Source organism: Musca vetustissima, unplaced genomic scaffold, assembly GCF_032173495.1.
Source record: "Musca vetustissima isolate MV318-11 ecotype Yass unplaced genomic scaffold, APGP_CSIRO_Mvet_v1 utg65304, whole genome shotgun sequence".
NCBI classification, from domain to species: Eukaryota; Metazoa; Arthropoda; class Insecta; order Diptera; family Muscidae; genus Musca; species Musca vetustissima.
Genome location: NW_026885120.1, coordinates 42,313 through 62,828, shown reverse-complemented (window position 1 = coordinate 62,828; position 20,516 = coordinate 42,313). Strand labels below are relative to the sequence as shown.

Genomic DNA, 20,516 nt, shown 5'->3' with positions numbered 1-20,516 from the left:
TTATAATTATACTCACCATTATCTTTGCTAATATGATTTTGACATCGACGCACGGGATCACTGGTATCGGTAGAATAAATCGGTGTAATTCGATGGTGACATTTTCATGTGGCTTCACATACAGACGCTGTGAATCCTGCGAGAAGATAACATAACGAGACGTATTTTCGGTGGTATTAACCTGAATGCGAAAATCATAGCCACCGTTATCATGTTCCTCACAAACCGGTATGGAATTGTAATTCTAAGAAATTGACAACAAGAAGAAAATAAATGCAATTAAAAAAATACTGACAAAAAAAAACAAGGAATATCAAATCTTTACTTACCATTTTTGGATCCACCATTTGTTCCATTAAATTCATGATTTCCGATTGCTAAAATAGAAAACGAAAATATATTAATTAATCAAAAAAAAAAAAAAAAATAAATAAATATAAATTATCAAAGGTATATGAGGCAGTAACAATTTGTTAAAAACTCCACAGACTCTCCATTTTTGAAAAGTTAGCAACTTCATGGTTGCAAGGTTGAAAACAATCTGCTGCCGCCGCCTTGGCGTCCTCATTACAATTCCTTGAGGAATGTCTGCCTAACTGACTTGGTTTAAAGTTCACTCTGTCCTGCTGCTGTCTCTTTTTGTTTGGCTGTTCGCCGTCCGATCGTTGTGTCTGTCTTGCCACATGAATAAGAAGTGTAAATATTTCACAATTCAAAACAAAAACAAAGACCGGTCGCAAAGTACTTTTTTGTAGTTGTTGTTGTTTACGATGACGACGACGTCTTTTTCTGCTTTTTGCAATGTGACGTCACGCTTATTCATTCGTATCCAGACGGGCATGCTTAAGTTTGCTTGTGAAATAAGAACACAATCTAACCTCAAGAGGAGCCGCTTGTCATCTCCTCCGTCTCCTCACCAACCAATCAATTCAATTCATTGCACCCAATGGAGACAACGAATGACTGACAATAGTGTTGCTAAACATTATTTTGCGATTCGCTTGTAGAGCTTTTGTTCGAAACAGCTGAAGCAGAACGCTGAGCAACCTGTTGTTATGCGGGAATTTCCTGCATTCGCTGCTGAGTAGTAGGACAACTGTACAACCGTCTTGTGATTTTCTTCGAATTTCAACGGTCGTGAGGATGACTAAGTTTGTTGCGAAACATTTGTATTTGACATGTTGGGATACAACAGGGCAACCTGTTGCAAACCACTAGAGTCGGTTGACATTGCAACATGTGTATGGAAACATGTACCGACATAACAAGGTACACACACACACTTACGGTATGTGTGATTTCGATGATTGCACACAGTGTTGCCAAATAACTTTGTTTTTGTTAGATCTCGTACGATTTTTTTGAAATGTTTGATGAAGTATTAAACAGGGGCTTCGGAGCTATTAAAGACATTATTTTGTAGGACTAACAAACTAATAATGGTGATGTTTAAAGGGAACCCCCCATTCTCATTTTTAATTTTTCAAGATTTTAATGGGCTGGTAAATCAATTCAAATGCTTGTTAAGGTTTGCAACTTTGTACATATATATTTGAAGATTTAAAAGAGAAGAAAAATAATTTACAAAAAAATTGTTGTTATTGTTTTGTTGTTTTTGTAATTAAAGAAAAGCCCTTATTTTTTGATTGCGGGCATAATAACTCCTCACTGGAACATCGGAATCCGAAAACTCCAACGGTGTTAGAAAGAGTACATGTCTGGCTCTCGTATGAACTAGGATTATTGACTTCACTCTAAAATTAGCAAAATGGCGGACCTTTGAAAAAATATTTTTCGAAAATCGCCGATTTTTGACCAAAAACCAAGTTCAAAAATAAGGAAGATCTTCACCGATTGGCTTTATCTTAGTAGTTCATGCGATAGATATATACTCACAGAGAAACGTGTAAAAATTTGGAATCGATTGGGTTATTAGTTTTTGAGTTATCGTGCCCGCCACTAGCAAAACACGTAATTAACACGTAATTTTGCACAACGTATAAAATTGAGACTTGAGAGACGTTATTAGTTTATAGCTTCCATATGTATTTCGAACGGGTTTCTGATTGAGATTACATTTTTAACAGTGCAAATTCCGTGCAAATCGAAAGATATATAGGGTCTTTGGTACACCATTTTCATTAAATCGGACGAAAATATATATGGGAGCTATATTTAAATCTGAACCGATTTTCACGAAATTTAATTCACGTTTTTCTAGACTCAATTCTGTACGCTATGCCAAATTTCGTGCAAATCGAGAGGTATATAGGGACATCGGTGCACAATTTACCTTAAATCGGACGAAAATATATATGGGAGCTATATCTAATTCTGAACCGATTTTCACGAAACTTAACACACATCATTTTAGGCTCAATTCAGTACGCTGTGCCAAATTTCGTGCAAATCGGAAGATATTTAAGGACTTTGGTGTACTATTTACCTTAAATCGGACGAAAATATATAGGGAGCTATATCTAAATCTGAACAGATTTTCACGAAACTTAACACACATCATTCTAGACTTAATTCAGTACGCTAATTAAATCGGATGAAAATATATATGGGAGCTATATCTAAATATGAACCGCAGTTTACTCTCAACACTCGTTGTGAACAGTCGACTTTTCTCTCACAGCGCACAGAGTTTATTTTTGCTATCTCAAACAACGGTTACTTTTTTTTTTTTTTAATACCTTTTGTTTACAAAAAGTTTCTAGTGTTAAAAATCAAATTTCTTCGTCATGGCATCCTCCTCGGGAGGAAACTATTATAAGGATCTGGATCCAGACGGCGGCTCCAGTTCTTCTCCCAAAAGGAAAAAACACAAAACTGGGTCCTTAGCTCTGGGAAATACATTAGACTTTCCAGCTCTAATAACACACAAACCTAAAAACCAATCCTGTCCGAAATATGTTATCATGAAAAGTAAACACCCAGAAAAATCGCTCAAGTCATTTAACATATTTTTAATATCAAAAGCAATACAATGTATATCTGCTGAGCCTACTTTAAAAACAATATTTACTAGAGATGGTAATATTCTATTTTTGACCAAAAATGAGTACCAGGCTAATCGGTTTATAAAAACTAAAAATCTTAGTGGAATTTGTCCTGTCGAATGCTACTACCACCCAACGTTAAACATTGTGAAAGGTTTTATTCGCTGCGATCTACTCACGGATCTATCTATAGAAGAAATAGTAAACGGTATGAAATCGCAAGGAGTAGTTGATTGCCAAAAAATAACCAGATTCCAAAATGGTAAAGTATCAAACACTCCATCCCACATACTTAGTTTCAACCTGTATGAAGTTCCAAAGGTTGTTGATATTGGGATAATAAGCTGTATTGTGAAAGAGTATATACCAAATCCAATACAATGCAAAAATTGTTTTAAATTAGGCCACACCAAAAAATTCTGCCAAAATTCTCCTATGTGTGAAGTATGTGCATCTGTAATACATGATCCCACTCTCTGTACTCATGTCAAATGCATCAACTGCGAACACCAACATAGGGCCACCAATAAAGATTGCCCTGAGTTCCAGCAAAGAAAAACGGTACTTAGACATAAAATAATAAATAAATGCTCTTTTAAAGAAGCAGCAATAAATGCCCCAAAATTAACTCCGTCTAACATACCAATAGAAAAACTCTCAGATGCCATAGAAGAGCGCAAAAAAAGAATCATAACCAGTACCGCCAGCATGGCAAACAACCACAACAACGTTGTAATACAAAACACCAACAATAATATTACTCTCGCAACACCTACCAAAGTAACACAACGTCAACAAAGCACAACAACTGAACAACTCATCACAGAAACTTTAAAATCAAATAAAACTCAACACACTCCCACCTCAAAAACAAATACTACAAAAGAAGAACAACGGAATACAACAAGCGAAACAATAAATAAAGAAGAATTACTCAACAGATTCACCACGAAAATAGGTAATATAAACAAAACCAAAAATAACACTGAAACTCCAGTTTCAGCTGAAGTATCTGGAAAAAACACCACAAAAGAGAAAAAGAAATATATACCAGGCAAAATAACTTCTAGAAGAGATGCAATAAACGATCTTGAAGATACGATAATGTCAGAATAATGTATACCATAACATTATTTTGTAACTTTATCCGTATCTATGATCGATTTCAAAATAATACAATGGAATATAAAAGGGTTAATAAACAATTACGTCGACCTACAATTATTAATTCAAGATCACTGCCCGCACTTTATCTCATTGCAAGAGACCCACATTCCATTCCAATCTCATCCTATTGCGCCTAACTTATACCATGCGTACTCCACCAATAAACCATCAAACATCAATGCAAAAAACGGCTTAGCTGTTTTTATCAAAAAACATATCCCACATAAAAGAGTCTATAATTCGTCTAAACTGCTAAATATCGTAATTGAAATAACTCTAAACGTAAAACTAACAATAATATCGATCTACATACATCCTAACGAGACATTCACAGTTAGCGATATTTCAGCACTCTTTGTAAATATACAAACCCCGGTGTTGTTAATCGGCGATGTTAACTGCTGGAACATACTATGGGGCTCAATCAAAAACAATCCTAGGGGTGTTGTTTTAGAAAACGCATTAAATAGGCACAATATGTGTATTCTTAACGATGGTCAACCCACCCACCTATCAACTCTTAATACACTAACCAACATTGATATTGCATGTTGCTCTACATCCCTCTTACCCTTAACGTCATGTGTGACAATAGACGACCTATATAGCAGTGACCACTATCCCATCCTAACTACCATCAACACAAATTCTACATGGTCATCCATGAAACAAATGCCAAATTACAACTTCAAAAATGCAAGATGGTTAGAATATAGTGCCGCTATAGACATGGAGTTAAATAGTACATCATTTGTAAGAAATCCTAACAAAATTAATGCGACTGTCACCAAGGCAATAAGAACTGCAGCAAATAAATACATCCCGTTAAGGAAAAATAAAAGAAACCACTATGTACCCTGGTGGAACAAAAATTTACATCTTCACCGCCAAAACAAAATTGTCGCATATCGTATATTTCGCAGAAGTCCAACGAACAACAACTTAATACGCTACAAAAAGGCCAACGCAAAATTTAGATACGAATGCAAACAGGCAAAAATGAATTGTTTTAAACATTTTACAAACACCATAAGCAGAGACTCTCCCCTCTCAATCATATGGAAAAAAGTCAATAGAATGTCAAACCGAGCCACATCAAACACTTTAACAGTAATCGAGACAAACGATGTGATATTATCTGATCCTACGGATATTGCTGATTTTTTTTGGGCAACGATGGTCTTCTGAATCCTTGGACACAAACTTCCCACCAGAATTTTGCAGAGAAAAATATAACATCCCAAACTATTACATCAATGCTGCCACCGATAAATGCGCCTCCTATATAGAAAACACAATTAACTATTCGGAACTAAACATAGCTTTAAAAAAAGTTAAGGGCAGCACACCTGGCCACGATCGGATCTCTTACTTGATGTTACAAAATATCTCAAAATATGGCAAAGAAACACTTCTTTCCTTATATAATCTTGTCTTTGATTCCGGTATTATACCCTTTTCATGGAAGTCCGCAGTTGTAGTTGCTCTTCCGAAGCCAAATAAGAGCAGGACTGATTATTCTGGATATAGGCCAATTTCATTATTGCCGTGTCTATCAAAATTAATGGAACGTATAATTTCAAATCGATTGGGTTGGTTTTTAAAAACTAAAAAACTAATTACGTCAAACCAAGTAGCATTTAAAGCCAAGCAAGGATGTGATGATGCACTTCTTCATATTGATTACTATGCCTCCAAAGCCATTTCCACCAGAAATCATATATCTATACTTGCAATTGATTTTGAAAAAGCTTTTGACCGTATCGGAGTTCATGTCATTATGGAATCATTAATATCCTGGGGTTGTGGTCGTAAAATGCTAAACTACATTAAATCTTTCTTAACTGGTCGAACTTTTCGAGTGAAAATTAATAACTTCCACTCTAAAAACTACACATTACAAAATGGGATACCTCAAGGTTCACCACTCTCAGTAACACTTTTTCAGATTGCCTTCAATCAGATAAGCATTTTGATTAATAAATACAACAAAATTTATCATTGTTTGTATGCTGACGATGTCTACATCTTAAACCAACAAAAGGAAAACAACAACACCAATGAAACGTTTAAAAAAATTATTTTAGATATCATAAACTGGTGCAAAACTTCTGGAGCTAAAATATCACCTTCGAAATCATCTATACTCCATATTTGTCGAAAACAAAATTGTAAACCAAATAACTTCGATATCGACAACATAATCTTTCCATATGTCAACGAACTAAAAATCTTAGGCATAACATTTGAAAAAAATTACCGATGGAGGAGTCACATCCTATATTTAAAGAAAGAACTTACCTCCAGATCGAACATTATAAAATATTTATCCAGTAGAAGTTACGCCCACATAAACACACTGGCTTATTTAGTAAAAACAATCGTCCTAAGCAAAATTGATTATGGTTTTTACTTATTTGGCGGCAGTCCCAACTCCACCTTAAAATACATCAAATCTCTATATCATGGATGCGTAAGATCAAGCTTATATGCTTATCGAACAACGCCATTAAAAATATTATTTATTGAGTCTGGTTTGCCTTCTCTAGAGGAAAGATTTAAAGTATGTATGAACAGATTGTTGCCAAAAATCCTATCCATAAACATGTCAGTAATCGATGATGACGTTTCGAAAGTAATAACATCTAAACGGATACCTAGAGTACCTTCTGTTATTTACCAATGTATACACAACAATATTTTAGAGTTTAAAGAAAAGATGACAACATATACCCCAAAACATCCCGCCTGGCTCTTCTTCTCAGATAAATCCTGTGACATATCTTTATCCTTACACAAAAAAGATAACACGCCTAACGAAATTTTTATTGCTTATTTCAATCACCTAATATCCAAGCACAATAACTGGAAAACACTCTTTACTGATGCCTCAAAAAACAATTCCACCACAGCGTATGCAGTTGTAAACAATGTTGGCGATGTACTTTCCTCCAAAATTTTATCAAACTACTGCTCTATTTTCACTGGAGAAGTAGCCGGTATTTTAGAAGCCATATACATTGCTAAACAAACCAAGGAGAAGACCATAATTTTTACCGATAGCTTATCTGCTGTCAAGTCCATAACAAACCTAACTAATACAAAATGGACTGGTATTAATAAAATAAGGGATCAACTAATATCCAACGTGAATAAAATTAAATTAGCATGGATTCCTGGTCACGTAGGTTTACAAGGAAATATCTTTGCTGATAATGCTGCAAAAGCAGCATGTAACGCACCTATGTTGACTGATACACTTGTCGAAAGGATGGACCTTAAATCCCATATTTCAATTCGGCTGCAAACGGAACAAAGAACCAATAGAAACAACTTCCAACATCACCATTACAGCTTTATAAACCCACTTAGTGAGGTTCCATTATACCCTCCAAACGCTGAAAAAAATAAAATTAAAATATTCTCCAGACTACGCATGGGTCATACAATTTTAACTCATCAACACCTAATTAATAAGAACACTGACAACAAATGTCCTAAATGTGGCGCTATCGTCGATGTCAAACACATACTGCAATCATGTAGTCTATTATCTCAACAACAACGCACTTTTCTACAAAACAATGGATACAATATGCTCAAAACCATAAACACTCAAAATATCAATCTCATTTTTGATTATATTAAAAGAAATAATGTAATAATTTAAGTAAAAATAAATTCATATCATACTACTTTATATTAAAGTATTAGCTGATGGCCTTTGCAGCCAATGCTCTTACCTTCTGTATTATTCTTATATTTACTATAAGTGTAATATTTTATAAATAAATAAATAAATAAATAACTGTTACATGCCGAGCATAGGAGCACTTATACTATATGCTCCTGTTGCATAATTTTCGACGAACTAATACCGCCAAAGACTTAAAAAAATACTTGGAAAATATTAATTTTGATCGATATTTTGTACATCGAGGTCTATTTGCAGTATTTTAAATTGATTCTGTATTAAGCGATCTAACTTTCATATCGGTAATCTCCACTCTTCAACTGAGTTTACATTTGTATACATCATATTTCAAAATTATACTTTTTTTAATTCCCACCATACAATTGTTCAAGTTCATATTTAATCTTTTTCGCTTGCAGAAATGCCAAATGTTTTTGTATGCGAAAATATTCGGCCTTTTCACGATAATAATTAGTTTCGGCTATTATTCGACGCTCCTCTAAAATAATTCTTCGTTTAGTAGCCGATGAAATGTTTGTGTTTATTTTATTATTATTAGATGGCAGGGGATTTGTATTTTGCTCAATATGCAGATGATCTTTTGATTGTTCCTCCTGGGAATAGGTTCCATCATTCCAGACTTCTAAATCCGCCAATAACTAGGGGAATATCAAAAAGAAAGAATGAAATTAATTGTCGAAAAATACATAAAACCAAATATTAATGAAATACCTCATTATTGCCCGGATTGTATGGATCTATTTCCGCTTCCTCTTCGTTGTGGTGATACAACTGCCTATTTTGACGGTTACGAAAGAATAGTTTTTCTTCTTCTCTCCTTTCCGGTTGGTACTCCTCAACAGTGATACTATTTACTATGTCATCCCCTTCTAAATGTTGCTCCTTCTTCCTGATACCAGCTATAGTCCTTTCCAATTGGCCTGCCGACATGGAAAGGGCTTTCATTTTTCGTACATTATCAGGATCATTTAAACCGCAGTGCCTTGCATCGATATCATGTTTGACTTTCAAATGCCTTAGGGCATTTGCCGTATTACCCATATAACGTTGTTCATGTCGACATATCCGACATTTGACACGAGAATCACTTAATTTCTCAAAATACTGCCAAACGAGACTGCTACGCTTCCTGCGGTTTGAATCGCTTTCATTGTCACTCATTTTACAAACAAATTGGCGGGTATTTTTTTAAGAGTCGAATATAATTTTTTTTTATTCGTCTATTTATTTATGTATGCGAATTATTGTTGTAATTTTTCGTCGAAATTCTAATTCGATTAAAAATTGAGTGTTTTCTCTGGTTGGTTTATTCGTATACAGATTGGTGATGTAATACATGCGAATATGGTTACTTGTTTTTGGTTTATTCAAATTAGTGTTGATAAATTTGTTAATGGATAAAACCGGTTTGGTGTACAGGTGTATAGGTTTATGATGCACTCGTGAGTTTTGTGTGTGTGCGGTTGATGAAACATTATTGAGAAAACTAAACGTGTTTGCGAGCATGGACGTAGTTAGAACTGAATTTTATATACCTGATGGGGTCTTTTTGAATAATAATAAAATGTACTGTGTTTTTTTTATTTTTTATTTAATTTCTGTATATTTTTTAAACATATCTGTACGTAAAATATTATAATAAGCATCTTTATATTTAAATAATTTACAATCCGCATTACATTCTCTTAGATGGTAATAAAATGTTTCAAAAATCAGTGTAATTTCCTAAAACACAAAGAATGATAAATTTAATTTTATAAAAACAATAAATATATTGTTGTTGTATTTTACCTGTAATATATCCCCATTATATTTTTGTACTTTAGAACGGCTGTGAATTTATCATAAAATGTGATGAGATGGGGCTCAATTACTCGCAAATTTATTGGATATATGGCAACAATATAACAACGGTGAATTTCCTGAAAATATGTCCATCAATTTCAATAATTTAATTAAGAGATATTTTAATTGTTTACCTTTAACATATCCAAACATATATCCACATTCTGCATTAAACGATATGATTCCAGTATAAACATTTTCAATATTGTTTTAGCCCATCTGTATGATGTATAGCTTGAATTGTTGCCTCCAAGTAGACGGATTTTATCTATTGTCTCATTGTCCTTTAAATCTGTACATAGGCAATTATCAAATTCTTGTCGATTTATATTGAAATATACAATAAATCTATTAAGGTATTTCATTAGATTTATTGATGTCAAACTGTTCGGAGCAAGTGGTATATTTCGCAGTAGAATTTCCAAAGAATCGTCCAATTTATTCCACTGAAAAATAATTGAATTTAAGAAAACACTTCAATTATTGCAAAATCAAATACACACACAAACTTACCGTAAAACTATCCATATCTTTATAAAAATCAAAACATTTTAATAAACAATTCCATTGATGCTGTATAAACTCAATAGAATCCATAATATGAAGATCTTTGAAAATGGCATCATATATGACACTGTGTATATTCATAGACAAGATTTCATCGAAATTCTGAAAACAGAAAAAAAACTTAGTTTATTGATATACCAAAGTTCCATATTCCTTACCCCCTGGTTAAGCATTATGGCAAATATTTGTGTACTTAAGAGCTTGTAATGGGTTTCATAACATGTCCTAATATTCAGGCCAACAGATAAACAGAACATAAGTAACTGTTGATCCATAAAGTTTTGCGGGCTAGGTGATGCTGCATTAACCTGAAAAACAGAACATACAATAAGAATTCGTACACAAGAATTTGTTAATTTTAGTTTTTAACTTTTTACCATTAAATATTTGACAAAACCATTTGTGGCACCTATTTGCCTCTTCCAAGTATCCTTATGCAATTTTTCTTGATAGTATTTAAGTAATTTTTCCTGTACCACCTTGGGAATCCTAGCTGATCTTTGTAGAATTCTATCAGCATTGTTCAGTAGCTCAGGTTGGTCCACTGTATATACTGTGTCCCGCATAGACATTTCACAAAGTAATAAAATAAGTTTTGCTTGCAACTGCAATATATAAACAACTAATTTAAGATTATTTTTATATAGTGGCTAAAAGTTCAATACCTCTTCTTTATTTGTTTGGTCATATTCATGTTGACATCCATCCCATGGCTTAATGTGCTCTATCCAGTCAAATAATATCGGTAACTGTATTCTCAAACACTCATGATATGATTTGAAATGATCTCGTTCTATTGGTATGCTGTCCAAATCCTGTCTTAATTCTGGCAGCATACATGACTGAATTAGTTCCTGGACTTTGTCCAACGGCAAAAGTGAGTCCATAATCAAAACAATATTCGAAGTGTTGGCGTGGGGTGCTTTCGAATGAAAAAAAAGTTAGTTAAAAAGTACAATGCCGTTTCTAAAGTTTTGACGGCGTTGTGGAATTTGACGAAATTGAGTCAAAACGTAACTGATAAAAGCCAGAATCAAAATAAACACCGATTAGGAATAGTGTCTCTAAGGTCGAAAATCGGGCCGAATAGGGGAATCAAAACAAATCGACCGATTATCCTGATCGGGTAACTGGACTATAGGGATATGTAAATCGGTGTAAATTTGAAAACTTTAAAAGCGAATTTACATATAACATTTAATCATGATTAAAGGCTGAATCAGGGTTTATTTTCTTAATCAGGATAAATTTACCATGATTTACCACACAAATTTAAATCATCGTGCAGCAGGATTTGTTTTAAATCATGATCGAAATCATGATACTACTGAGATGCAACGCGGGTTTTGTACGAAAAAATACAACTCTCTCACAATGTACCAAAATTTGCAACTGTTTTTACATGCCGTTTGTTTTTAAATTTAACGGCTGACAAATATAAAAATGACAGATCAAAGGAAAATAAAAATTAATTATAGAATTTTTGTGTTTTTAGGTGTTTTTTTTACTTTCCAAACGATCACAGTATTGCAAAAACATTTCCATTGTGGTAATTCTTCTATTCTTTTTGAAATTGCAAACAAATATTTTTGGCGCAAATTAATAATTTTGTATGTATACTAACAAACATCAGCTGATCGGCATTTAAATCATGATTAAGGGTATGTGTAAACAATTAGGGTGTATTTCTGGATTTGTATATGTAAATGTACTTTAAGTCTGTCCTCAAAGGACCTATAAAGCCGTCAATAAACGAATAACAGAATAAGAAGAACTCCAATAAGGATAGAGAATCAAAACAAAACGAAAGTAATGGGGATTTAAAGGTCGAAAAAGTTACGAGTCACAGGTTTGTAAAGATCGATATCGGTAGAGACCGAATCCTAGATGGATGGTAAAATTTTGAGTGCAAGTTCGTTTAGATTTACGAAATCCACTCGATTTTAAATTTCAATTCCATAGTTTATACGTCAAATATAATCCACTGGATATGTGAAAATAGTTTGAAAAGTTCGGGAACGCAAATCTAGTGAATATGCCATAATTGGATGGCAATACTTAAAAATCAACATAAGTCTGCTTTTCCACAGGCAAATTTTTATTTGGCAAATACTTAGTTTGTAGGCGAGAGGGGTGCGAGAAAGAAAAACAAAAATTTGCCTGTTCAGAATTTGACGTACACGCAAATTCTGCTTTGCTCTGTTCGTTGAAAACAATTTTGTTGACATTTCCTTTTGAACTTATTCGCTTTACTGACACACAGCCGGCTTTTGTTTACAAACCTGTTGCTTTAATTTGTGTAAGTGAAATTTAATTTTTAATTTTTGCAATTTATATAATAAAATATTTAAAAAATAAATAAAATATTAAAAAATCGTTAAAATGCAAACACTTTTGACGTTTTTTTCTTTCTTTTGTATTTTAATTCGCAAATTTGGCAAAGAAAAATTTGCTAATGGAAAAGCAAGCGAAATTTTCAAAAGAGAAAACAAAAAATTTGCCAAGTAAGAATCTGCCTGTGGAAAAGCGGACATACAATTTTATGTATACCGATTGGCATATTTTAAATAAATGAAAAAATATATATTTTCTAAAGCTGAACTTTGCTCTCCAGATTTAACCATGGTTGTTATCATGATACAATAATACAAGGTAGGGCAGCTTGAGGTGAATAACAAGAAAGCAACTATGCACGTGTGGCTTCTTCTGCCAAAAATAATATAAATATTAGGTATTTTCATTTAAATTTTTAAAGCTGAATACAGTCAAATGCAAATTTATGAAAAAATTGGAAAAATATGTCTGCATGAGACTACCTTGTAAATTTATGCCATGTGTCAAACTTTCAACTGAAAAGAGAAAAAATCGTTTAAAAACGAAATGGAAAACTTTTATTTAAAAAAAAAGTTCCACCTCGACGTTATACTATAATTCAATAGACATCCGACCTCCTCGGCATCGTCGACCATTTTTCTAACCAGTTTATTTTAATGATTAAACCATGACCCTACTACCGTAATAATTTAATTATCATCACATATATTGTGATGTATAGATAGATGATGATATTTATGCCAATGCAAACATTGTTGTTAACCTAAAAGTAAAATATAAAAATAATTCCGCTGTATTTAGTACAGATTATATTTGCATAAGTTTTCTTGGCGTAAACTGCAGCTATACGTCATGTAAACATCTGTTTAGATAACATAAACAAACGTATATTACCTTAAAAACTAATATAGTTCCTATATCATAGTAAAGGGTCTGAATTCAAGCGGGAATTAAAAACATTACTATTAGTTTTTATTTCCAATATATCGGAATAATTTAAAATTCCATTTTATTAATTAATTTTGACAATTAATCACCAAATTTCCAAACTATTGACATTAACGACGCTTTCGTTTAGCTTACGCTCTGTCAGTGCTTGCTCAACACATCTCACTTTACATCATGTGACCAAATGCAACCCTGATGTCACTGTAGAGTAGAAAAAAATATCCGTACATTGTCGTCTCCCGTTTGTCGATTGTCATATGATCACGAACAAAAATGCTGCGAAATTTACTAATTTTATCTTTGTGCATTGTGGCAAGTAAGTAAAAATTAACAAAATAATTAAAATTACAAGGAAAATAATGTGTAATTTGTAAAATTATGCAGAAAACTTGCTTAAATTGATGAGAAAAGTGGAAAAAATCATAACAAAGTAAGGTGTTTCACCTGTGCGTCTGTGTGTGTGTATATGTGTCATGTGAAAGAAATGGGGGTTGCAGTGAAAAAAAAAAAAAAAAATAGATAAAAGTGTCCGTGTTCATAATGGAAAATAATATGTACATGTAAAATTGTTATGAGTAATTTATGATGGAATACTAAATGTTGTTGTTTATTTTGTTATCTTTGCAGTTAAGGCTTCGGGTGAATTCACCGTTTTGAGCACACCCAAGTCCTTGTCTTTCAAGGGCAACGAGCCATTACAAAGTCAATATGTTGGCGATGTTGTTTATGCCTCATTGGGTAATGCCGTAGCTGGAGACGCCCAATGGTCCGGTCTGACCATTGCTGATCCCTTCAATTTGCCCAAGGTTGTTGTTGCTGCCACCTTGACTGGTGTTGCTCATACCAAAGTTTCGGGAGCCGGCAAGAGTTACGAAATCCAAGGCAACTCTGTTAAGGAAGCTTTGAATGGTGTCTCTGCCCAATTGGAAGCTGACAACGAAGCTGTATGTGATCTTGACTTTGACGATTTGGAAGAGGGTGTAGCCAATTTCAAGAGTCTATTCGGTGATGTCGAAGTTGCAGCTGTTGAAAATACCAAATATTTGAATAGTGAATTGCACTCTGCTGATAAGCAATTTGTCCAAGCTATTGCTTACATTAATGCTGCCGCTGATAATTTGGCCAAGTTGCAAAAGAGTTGCAACTTTGTATCGATTCGTTTGTCTGCCGATTCTGTTGCTAAAGCTCATGGTGAAAAGTCAGAAGCAATCAACGAAGCCTTGGATCTCTTCACATCGGCTGTTAAGAACTTGAATACTGCTGCCCAAAAGGTCAACAACAATGGTGCTTTGGTTTTGTCCATTGTCAACAAATCGGAGAATAGCCGTGCTAAACGTGATGTTCCTCAACCTGATGTGGTGAGTGATGAATTGGAATTTTATAACTTGCGAGAGAATCAAGTCGGGCTTTTTGAGTTTTGTAATTGAATTTAATTCGAGGGAAAGTACAAAAGGGAACATCACTTAGAAATGGGACTGAGAATTTGTATAAGACGAAATTATTTCCGGATTCACATAACTTTGATTCAAATCAGGCTTTTTGAGTTTTGAAATTGGGTTTAATTTGTAGGAAAGTAGAGAATGAAACCTCACTCAGAAATAGGGCTTCGAATTCGTAATAGACGAACACATTACCTTGATTCATTGGTCTGAATTCTCTGTTTCTGGGCGGATTGATTAGACCGAAATTAAGTTCAAGGCTAGAGGCTTTTACACCACTGATACTAGATTATTATACAGTTTTGAAGACAAATCTGACTCATACTAACATGAGCTGTTGTTTTGACAAGAAAAGACCTTTTACTTATTTTCAAGAAGAATTTGTTTTACTGTTTGGCTATACATAGGGGGTTTAATACGTATCTGAAATGTACTAAGTTTAACATTTTACTCCACTGATACAAGACAGTCATATGGTACATCATATGTGGTACATCTAGGAGGGCCTTTGATTATCATTTATTAATTTGTTTTACAGACTATACATAGACAGCTCAATACCGAGAATCCGAGGCAACTATAACGTAGAGTTTAGCGGCTGATAAAATATGTAGCTATCTTCAAGAAGATTGGGATTATAATGAAAAATTTAATATTAATTTCAATTTTAATTTCAATTTATTTCATAAACAAGAACCTAGCCCAAAGGGCCATGAATCTTGGGTCTCCATAGTATATATTTTAAATTTGTTTGAAATTTCAAAATACGAGGTTTATTTATTTACTATAAAATTGGACATTTAACACATCCCGATATTGCATAAAACAATAAAAATTACACAGTTCACTTCCTGCATACAATTGTAAAATTTCTCACAAGCACATGACGGATTACGATAGACGTATGACTATTATTACTGACGTAATTTTCCAAAGAGTCATATGTTTACTTCTTTGTTTTGGATATTGGATGTAAACAATATTTATGTTTTCATTTTTTTATACCTCCGTTTTTTACCCATTTCGATCAGAGATTAAATATTTATTTATTTGATTACTTTTTTACGGTAAATAGGATTGATGTCGAAAATCTATTTTAAAATATATAAATTTTCCACATATATAAATTCCAAAGGGGAGGGGTTTTTAGTTGCTGAAAGACAAGACCTAATGCCTATACTAAAATTGTATCTTTTTATATATAAATATTTTATTTAAATTAAATCCTTTAATTTTTATTTATACAAACAATAATTTTTTTCTTGTTGTTTCTTTATATTAGGACTACAATTTGGCTGAATACTACAATGAAGATTATCCAGTCATTTTCAACATCATCTTATGGTTCATGGTTACATTCGGTTTTGCCTTGTTGGCTATCTGCTATGCCATCGGTTCCATGGATCCTGGACGTGATTCCATCATTTACCGTATGACTTCAACCAGAATGAAGAAGGATAACTAAATTGTGATGTGCAATGTTCCAGCATTATTATTAATATTTTTAAAAATTTTAAATCATGTTAATTTGTTAACACAAAAAAAGACTAGGCAACATCGCGTTTTGTTTTCCCTTAGCTTTCTCTCTTTCAGATGTTGAGAACAATTCAAATTATTTCCATTTATTTTTTTTTCGAACATTTTCGTTCTTAATGTGTGTTACATTTCCAAAATTCCAATCAACAACATCTAAATAAGACATCTATAAGTAAACAACAACAACCAACTAAATAAAATATTATTATCAACAACAACAATAATATTAATCTACTATATATAGTATAATTACCATATACTTTTAAGTATGAAATCTTAATCTTCTTCTATAAGTATTAATTGTTCATAAAGTTACGATATACACTTAGAGAATATATGTATAATACATAACAACTAAATTGGGGTCTTTTCTTTTATGTATTATAATTTAAATTAAGCTACAAAATAAATATGTTGTTATCCACCTCCTAACAAAATATATTCCAATTTATTATTATTTTTTTGTTCAGTTATTTTGTTGTAGCTTAAGTTTTGTTTTTCTCTTTGATTAAAAAAAAAAATACTTAAAAACCCAAAAATAAATTGTGTGTTCTATATTTAAATACATTTTGGTTACAGAATGTATATATATATATATATATATATGGAAATACAAATATATATGTTAATGTAAACTATGATTTCGATCACTAAATGCTTTACCGTCAATGTCTACCCATATAGGCCATGCTGTAACAAAAGTAGGTCAGCTGGATTTGTACTAACAAAATCATTAAGATTACCTTCTTGCCTATTAAACCCCATCTTGTAGGGGAGGTACCAGATGAAGTGGATGAGTAAATCAAGTATTGGGATTTGAACACTCAATTTGACAGGAAAAGGTGCCGAACTCCCTAAAATGCCGACATTATGTGGAGCCATAATTGAAAATTTCGGCCAAGTTATTAAAAAAGAAACATGCACTTTAATTGAAAATATTCTTTGAAGAAGTTGTATATCCACAAATGTCCCTTAATGTCAAATTATAGCCATTTCGTAACACCAAAATGCAGTAAGTTGGGCAATGCGACTAGGACTATACAAATACCGATATTATAAGGGGCTACACCGAAATTACAACCTACATTTAAAAGGTTTCATAGAAGATTTGACGCCCAATGAGAATTAAAAATGTCCAACTCGGTTGAAAAATGTGTCTGAAATCCTGAGAACTAAACCATAGCAATCGGGTATAGTATGGGCCTTGACGCACCATTCACATGAAATCGAACGAATATATGTATATATATTTATATATACATATATAAGATATATATTTCAATGTAATACAATTCCTATCGATTTATAGCATTAGATTTTCGATTAAATAAATCTGCTGCGAAAATTTTAACCTCAATCTTCACTGGCTCATACACTCTTGTCTATATAAACGTAGTTTAATTTGTAATAAAATGTTTGTACAGTACTTTGAAACAGAAAGTGGAACGTTTTTAATTTTTGTCTGGTTGTGAACAACTCTCTGAAATCAACGAGACTAAGAGAAGAAAAACAAAAACCGTGCCGCTGCAGATCAAAACAATCTCAGAATTTACTGAATTAGAAATATTAAAATTTCCAAAGATTTCAATTAATCTGAGCAATCATGTCTATTGAAATCGAATCTGCTGAGTATGTGCATCAAATTGTATCTTTGACGTAATTTTAATTCATTTCCCTATAATTTGCAGCGTTATCCGTCTGATCCAGCAATATCTCAAGGAATCGAATTTATACAAAACCCTACAAACTTTACAGGAAGAAACCGGTGTCTCACTGAATACGGTCGATAGTGTTGATGGTTTTGTTCAGGATATAACAAATGGCCACTGGGATACCGTATTAAAAGTGACACAGAGTCTTAAATTGCCCGACAAGAAGCTTCTGAATTTATATGAACAGATAGTTCTGGAATTAATTGAGTTGCGGGAGTTGGGAGCGGCGCGTTCACTGCTGCGTCAAACCGATCCAATGATTATGTTGAAACAACAGGAACCGGAACGTTATATACATTTGGGTAAGTTTGTGTTTGGAGGGGGTGGGGAAGGGAAAGATAGACAAGAGGCTGGAAATTAATTAGAGTTTTCCTTTTGATAAAAAGTTTCCTATGATGAGACATGGGAGACTGCAGAATGGAGATCCTGTTTATGCCTCCCCATTTATTGAATTTTTGTAGATTATATAGGCCATTCATAAAGAGCTAACTTTCCCTATAATTTCTTTATTAAAAAAGTACCATCCTGCGTTCTCTTCCAGAAAATATGCTGCAGCGAGCCTATTTCGATCCTCGTGAAGCCTATCCCGAATATAGTAGTAAAGAGAAACGTCGACATACCATAGCACAAGAGCTAAGCGGTGAAGTTCACGTTGTACCATCATCACGTCTATTGGCATTACTGGGCCAGGCATTAAAATGGCAGCAACATCAAGGTTTACTACCACCCGGTACAACAATCGATTTGTTCCGTGGTAAGGCAGCAATGAAAGACCAAGAGGAAGAAATGTATCCCACTCAAATGTTTAGACAAATTAAATTTGGACAAAAGTCGCACGTCGAATGTGGACAATTTTCACCCGATGGCCAGTATCTTATTACCGGCAGTGTTGATGGTTTTATTGAAGTTTGGAACTTCACTACCGGAAAAATCCGAAAAGATTTAAAATATCAGGCACAAGATCAATTTATGATGATGGAACAGGCCGTGTTGGCATTGGCCTATTCCCGTGACTCTGAAATGGTTGCATCCGGTTCACAAGATGGACAAATTAAAGTGTGGCGTATTATGACCGGCCAGTGTCTGAGGAAATTCGATAAAGCCCATACAAAGGGTATAACATGTTTGCAATTTTCACGTGATAACAGTCAAGTCTTGAGTGCTTCGTTTGATCACACAATCCGCTTGCACGGTCTTAAATCGGGAAAAATGCTTAAGGAGTTTAAAGGGCATACATCGTTTGTGAATGAGGTAACATTTACGCCAGATGGACATAGTGTGCTGAGTGCCTCCTCAGATGGAACTGTGAAGATTTGGTCTCTTAAAACAACCGAATGTTTGTCCACCTATAAACCTCTGGGCAATGAATTGGCCGTTAATACCGTTTTAATTTTACCCAAAAATCCTGAACATTTTATTGTTTGCAATCGTTCAAATACTGTGGTTATTATGAATATGGCAGGGCAGATTGTGAGATCCTTCAGTTCGGGTAAAAGAGAGGGAGGTGCATTTATTGCAGCCACATTATCACCAAGAGGAGAATTTATTTACTGCGCCGGCGAGGATCAGGTGTTGTATTGTTTTTCAGTATCATCGGGAAAATTGGAAAGAACTTTGAATGTAAGTAGAAGCGATAACGGATATAATTGAATTTCTCGCTTTATTGACGTCAATTCTTGTTTTGTTTATCTATCCAAAGGTACATGAAAAAGATGTAATTGGTTTGGCCCATCACCCACACCAAAATTTATTAGCTACCTACAGTGAAGATGGTCTGCTGAAATTATGGAAACCTTAAGTCTATTAGTAGAATATGTAAGTTAATTTTAATTACTCCATTAAGTAGAATATATAGTTTCATGTTATAAGACTATCAAAGAACATTTGACTGTTGTCCAAAGCTACTCCCATATAACATTTAAAACTGAATAAATATGCATATGTGTTTACTTACCTACGCCCTCTTGCAATTGCAATAATCTTTGCTAAAATTGGGTTTAATTAAGAATTATGCAAAATAAACGAATGCTAAGAAATGATATATACATATATATGTATGTAAATACTAATGTGTAGCCCAACTGCATTTTTTTAAGTAAAATGAAATAAAAAGAAAAAACAAAGGCAAAGATACGCCAACGATGATAGCAGCAGACATTATAAATTTATCTTTAATTGATGGTCGCTGATGATAGACTTCTGTCTATCATGTATAAGTCATATAATCAACATTTGATTGCTTGGGAAA

At 33.4% G+C, this 20,516-nt stretch overlaps 3 protein-coding genes and 1 long non-coding RNA gene across 4 annotated transcripts; 2 read left to right on the top strand and 2 right to left on the bottom strand.

Annotated features, from left to right (window-relative positions):
* Positions 1–133: 133 nt before the first annotated feature.
* LOC133332223 (uncharacterized) lies at positions 134–536 on the bottom strand. Its single transcript, XR_009754408.1, has 3 exons — positions 491–536; positions 330–377; positions 134–244 (listed from the first exon to the last, which is right to left on the bottom strand). It is a non-coding gene; the product is annotated as an uncharacterized LOC133332223 (long non-coding RNA).
* A 9,063-nt stretch (positions 537–9,599) lies between these two features.
* On the bottom strand, positions 9,600–13,268 carry LOC133332228 (uncharacterized). Its single transcript, XM_061540608.1, has 9 exons — positions 13,226–13,268; positions 13,116–13,148; positions 10,965–11,221; positions 10,677–10,904; positions 10,458–10,607; positions 10,246–10,401; positions 9,867–10,178; positions 9,679–9,809; positions 9,600–9,612 (listed from the first exon to the last, which is right to left on the bottom strand). Exons 1-9 carry the CDS (start codon positions 13,266–13,268, stop codon positions 9,600–9,602), a joined length of 1,323 nt encoding a protein of 440 aa, XP_061396592.1.
* A 476-nt stretch (positions 13,269–13,744) lies between these two features.
* LOC133332225 (ATPase H(+)-transporting accessory protein 2) lies at positions 13,745–16,538 on the top strand. Its single transcript, XM_061540606.1, has 3 exons — positions 13,745–13,897; positions 14,209–14,939; positions 16,303–16,538. The coding sequence occupies exons 1-3, from the start codon at positions 13,855–13,857 to the stop codon at positions 16,483–16,485; spliced, it is 957 nt and encodes a 318-aa protein (XP_061396590.1). The 5' UTR covers positions 13,745–13,854; the 3' UTR covers positions 16,486–16,538.
* A 1,621-nt stretch (positions 16,539–18,159) lies between these two features.
* Positions 18,160–20,109, top strand: LOC133332226 (WD40 repeat-containing protein SMU1). Its single transcript, XM_061540607.1, has 4 exons — positions 18,160–18,185; positions 18,245–18,570; positions 18,810–19,888; positions 19,968–20,109. Exons 1-4 carry the CDS (start codon positions 18,160–18,162, stop codon positions 20,064–20,066), a joined length of 1,530 nt encoding a protein of 509 aa, XP_061396591.1. The 3' UTR covers positions 20,067–20,109.
* Positions 20,110–20,516: the final 407 nt, after the last annotated feature.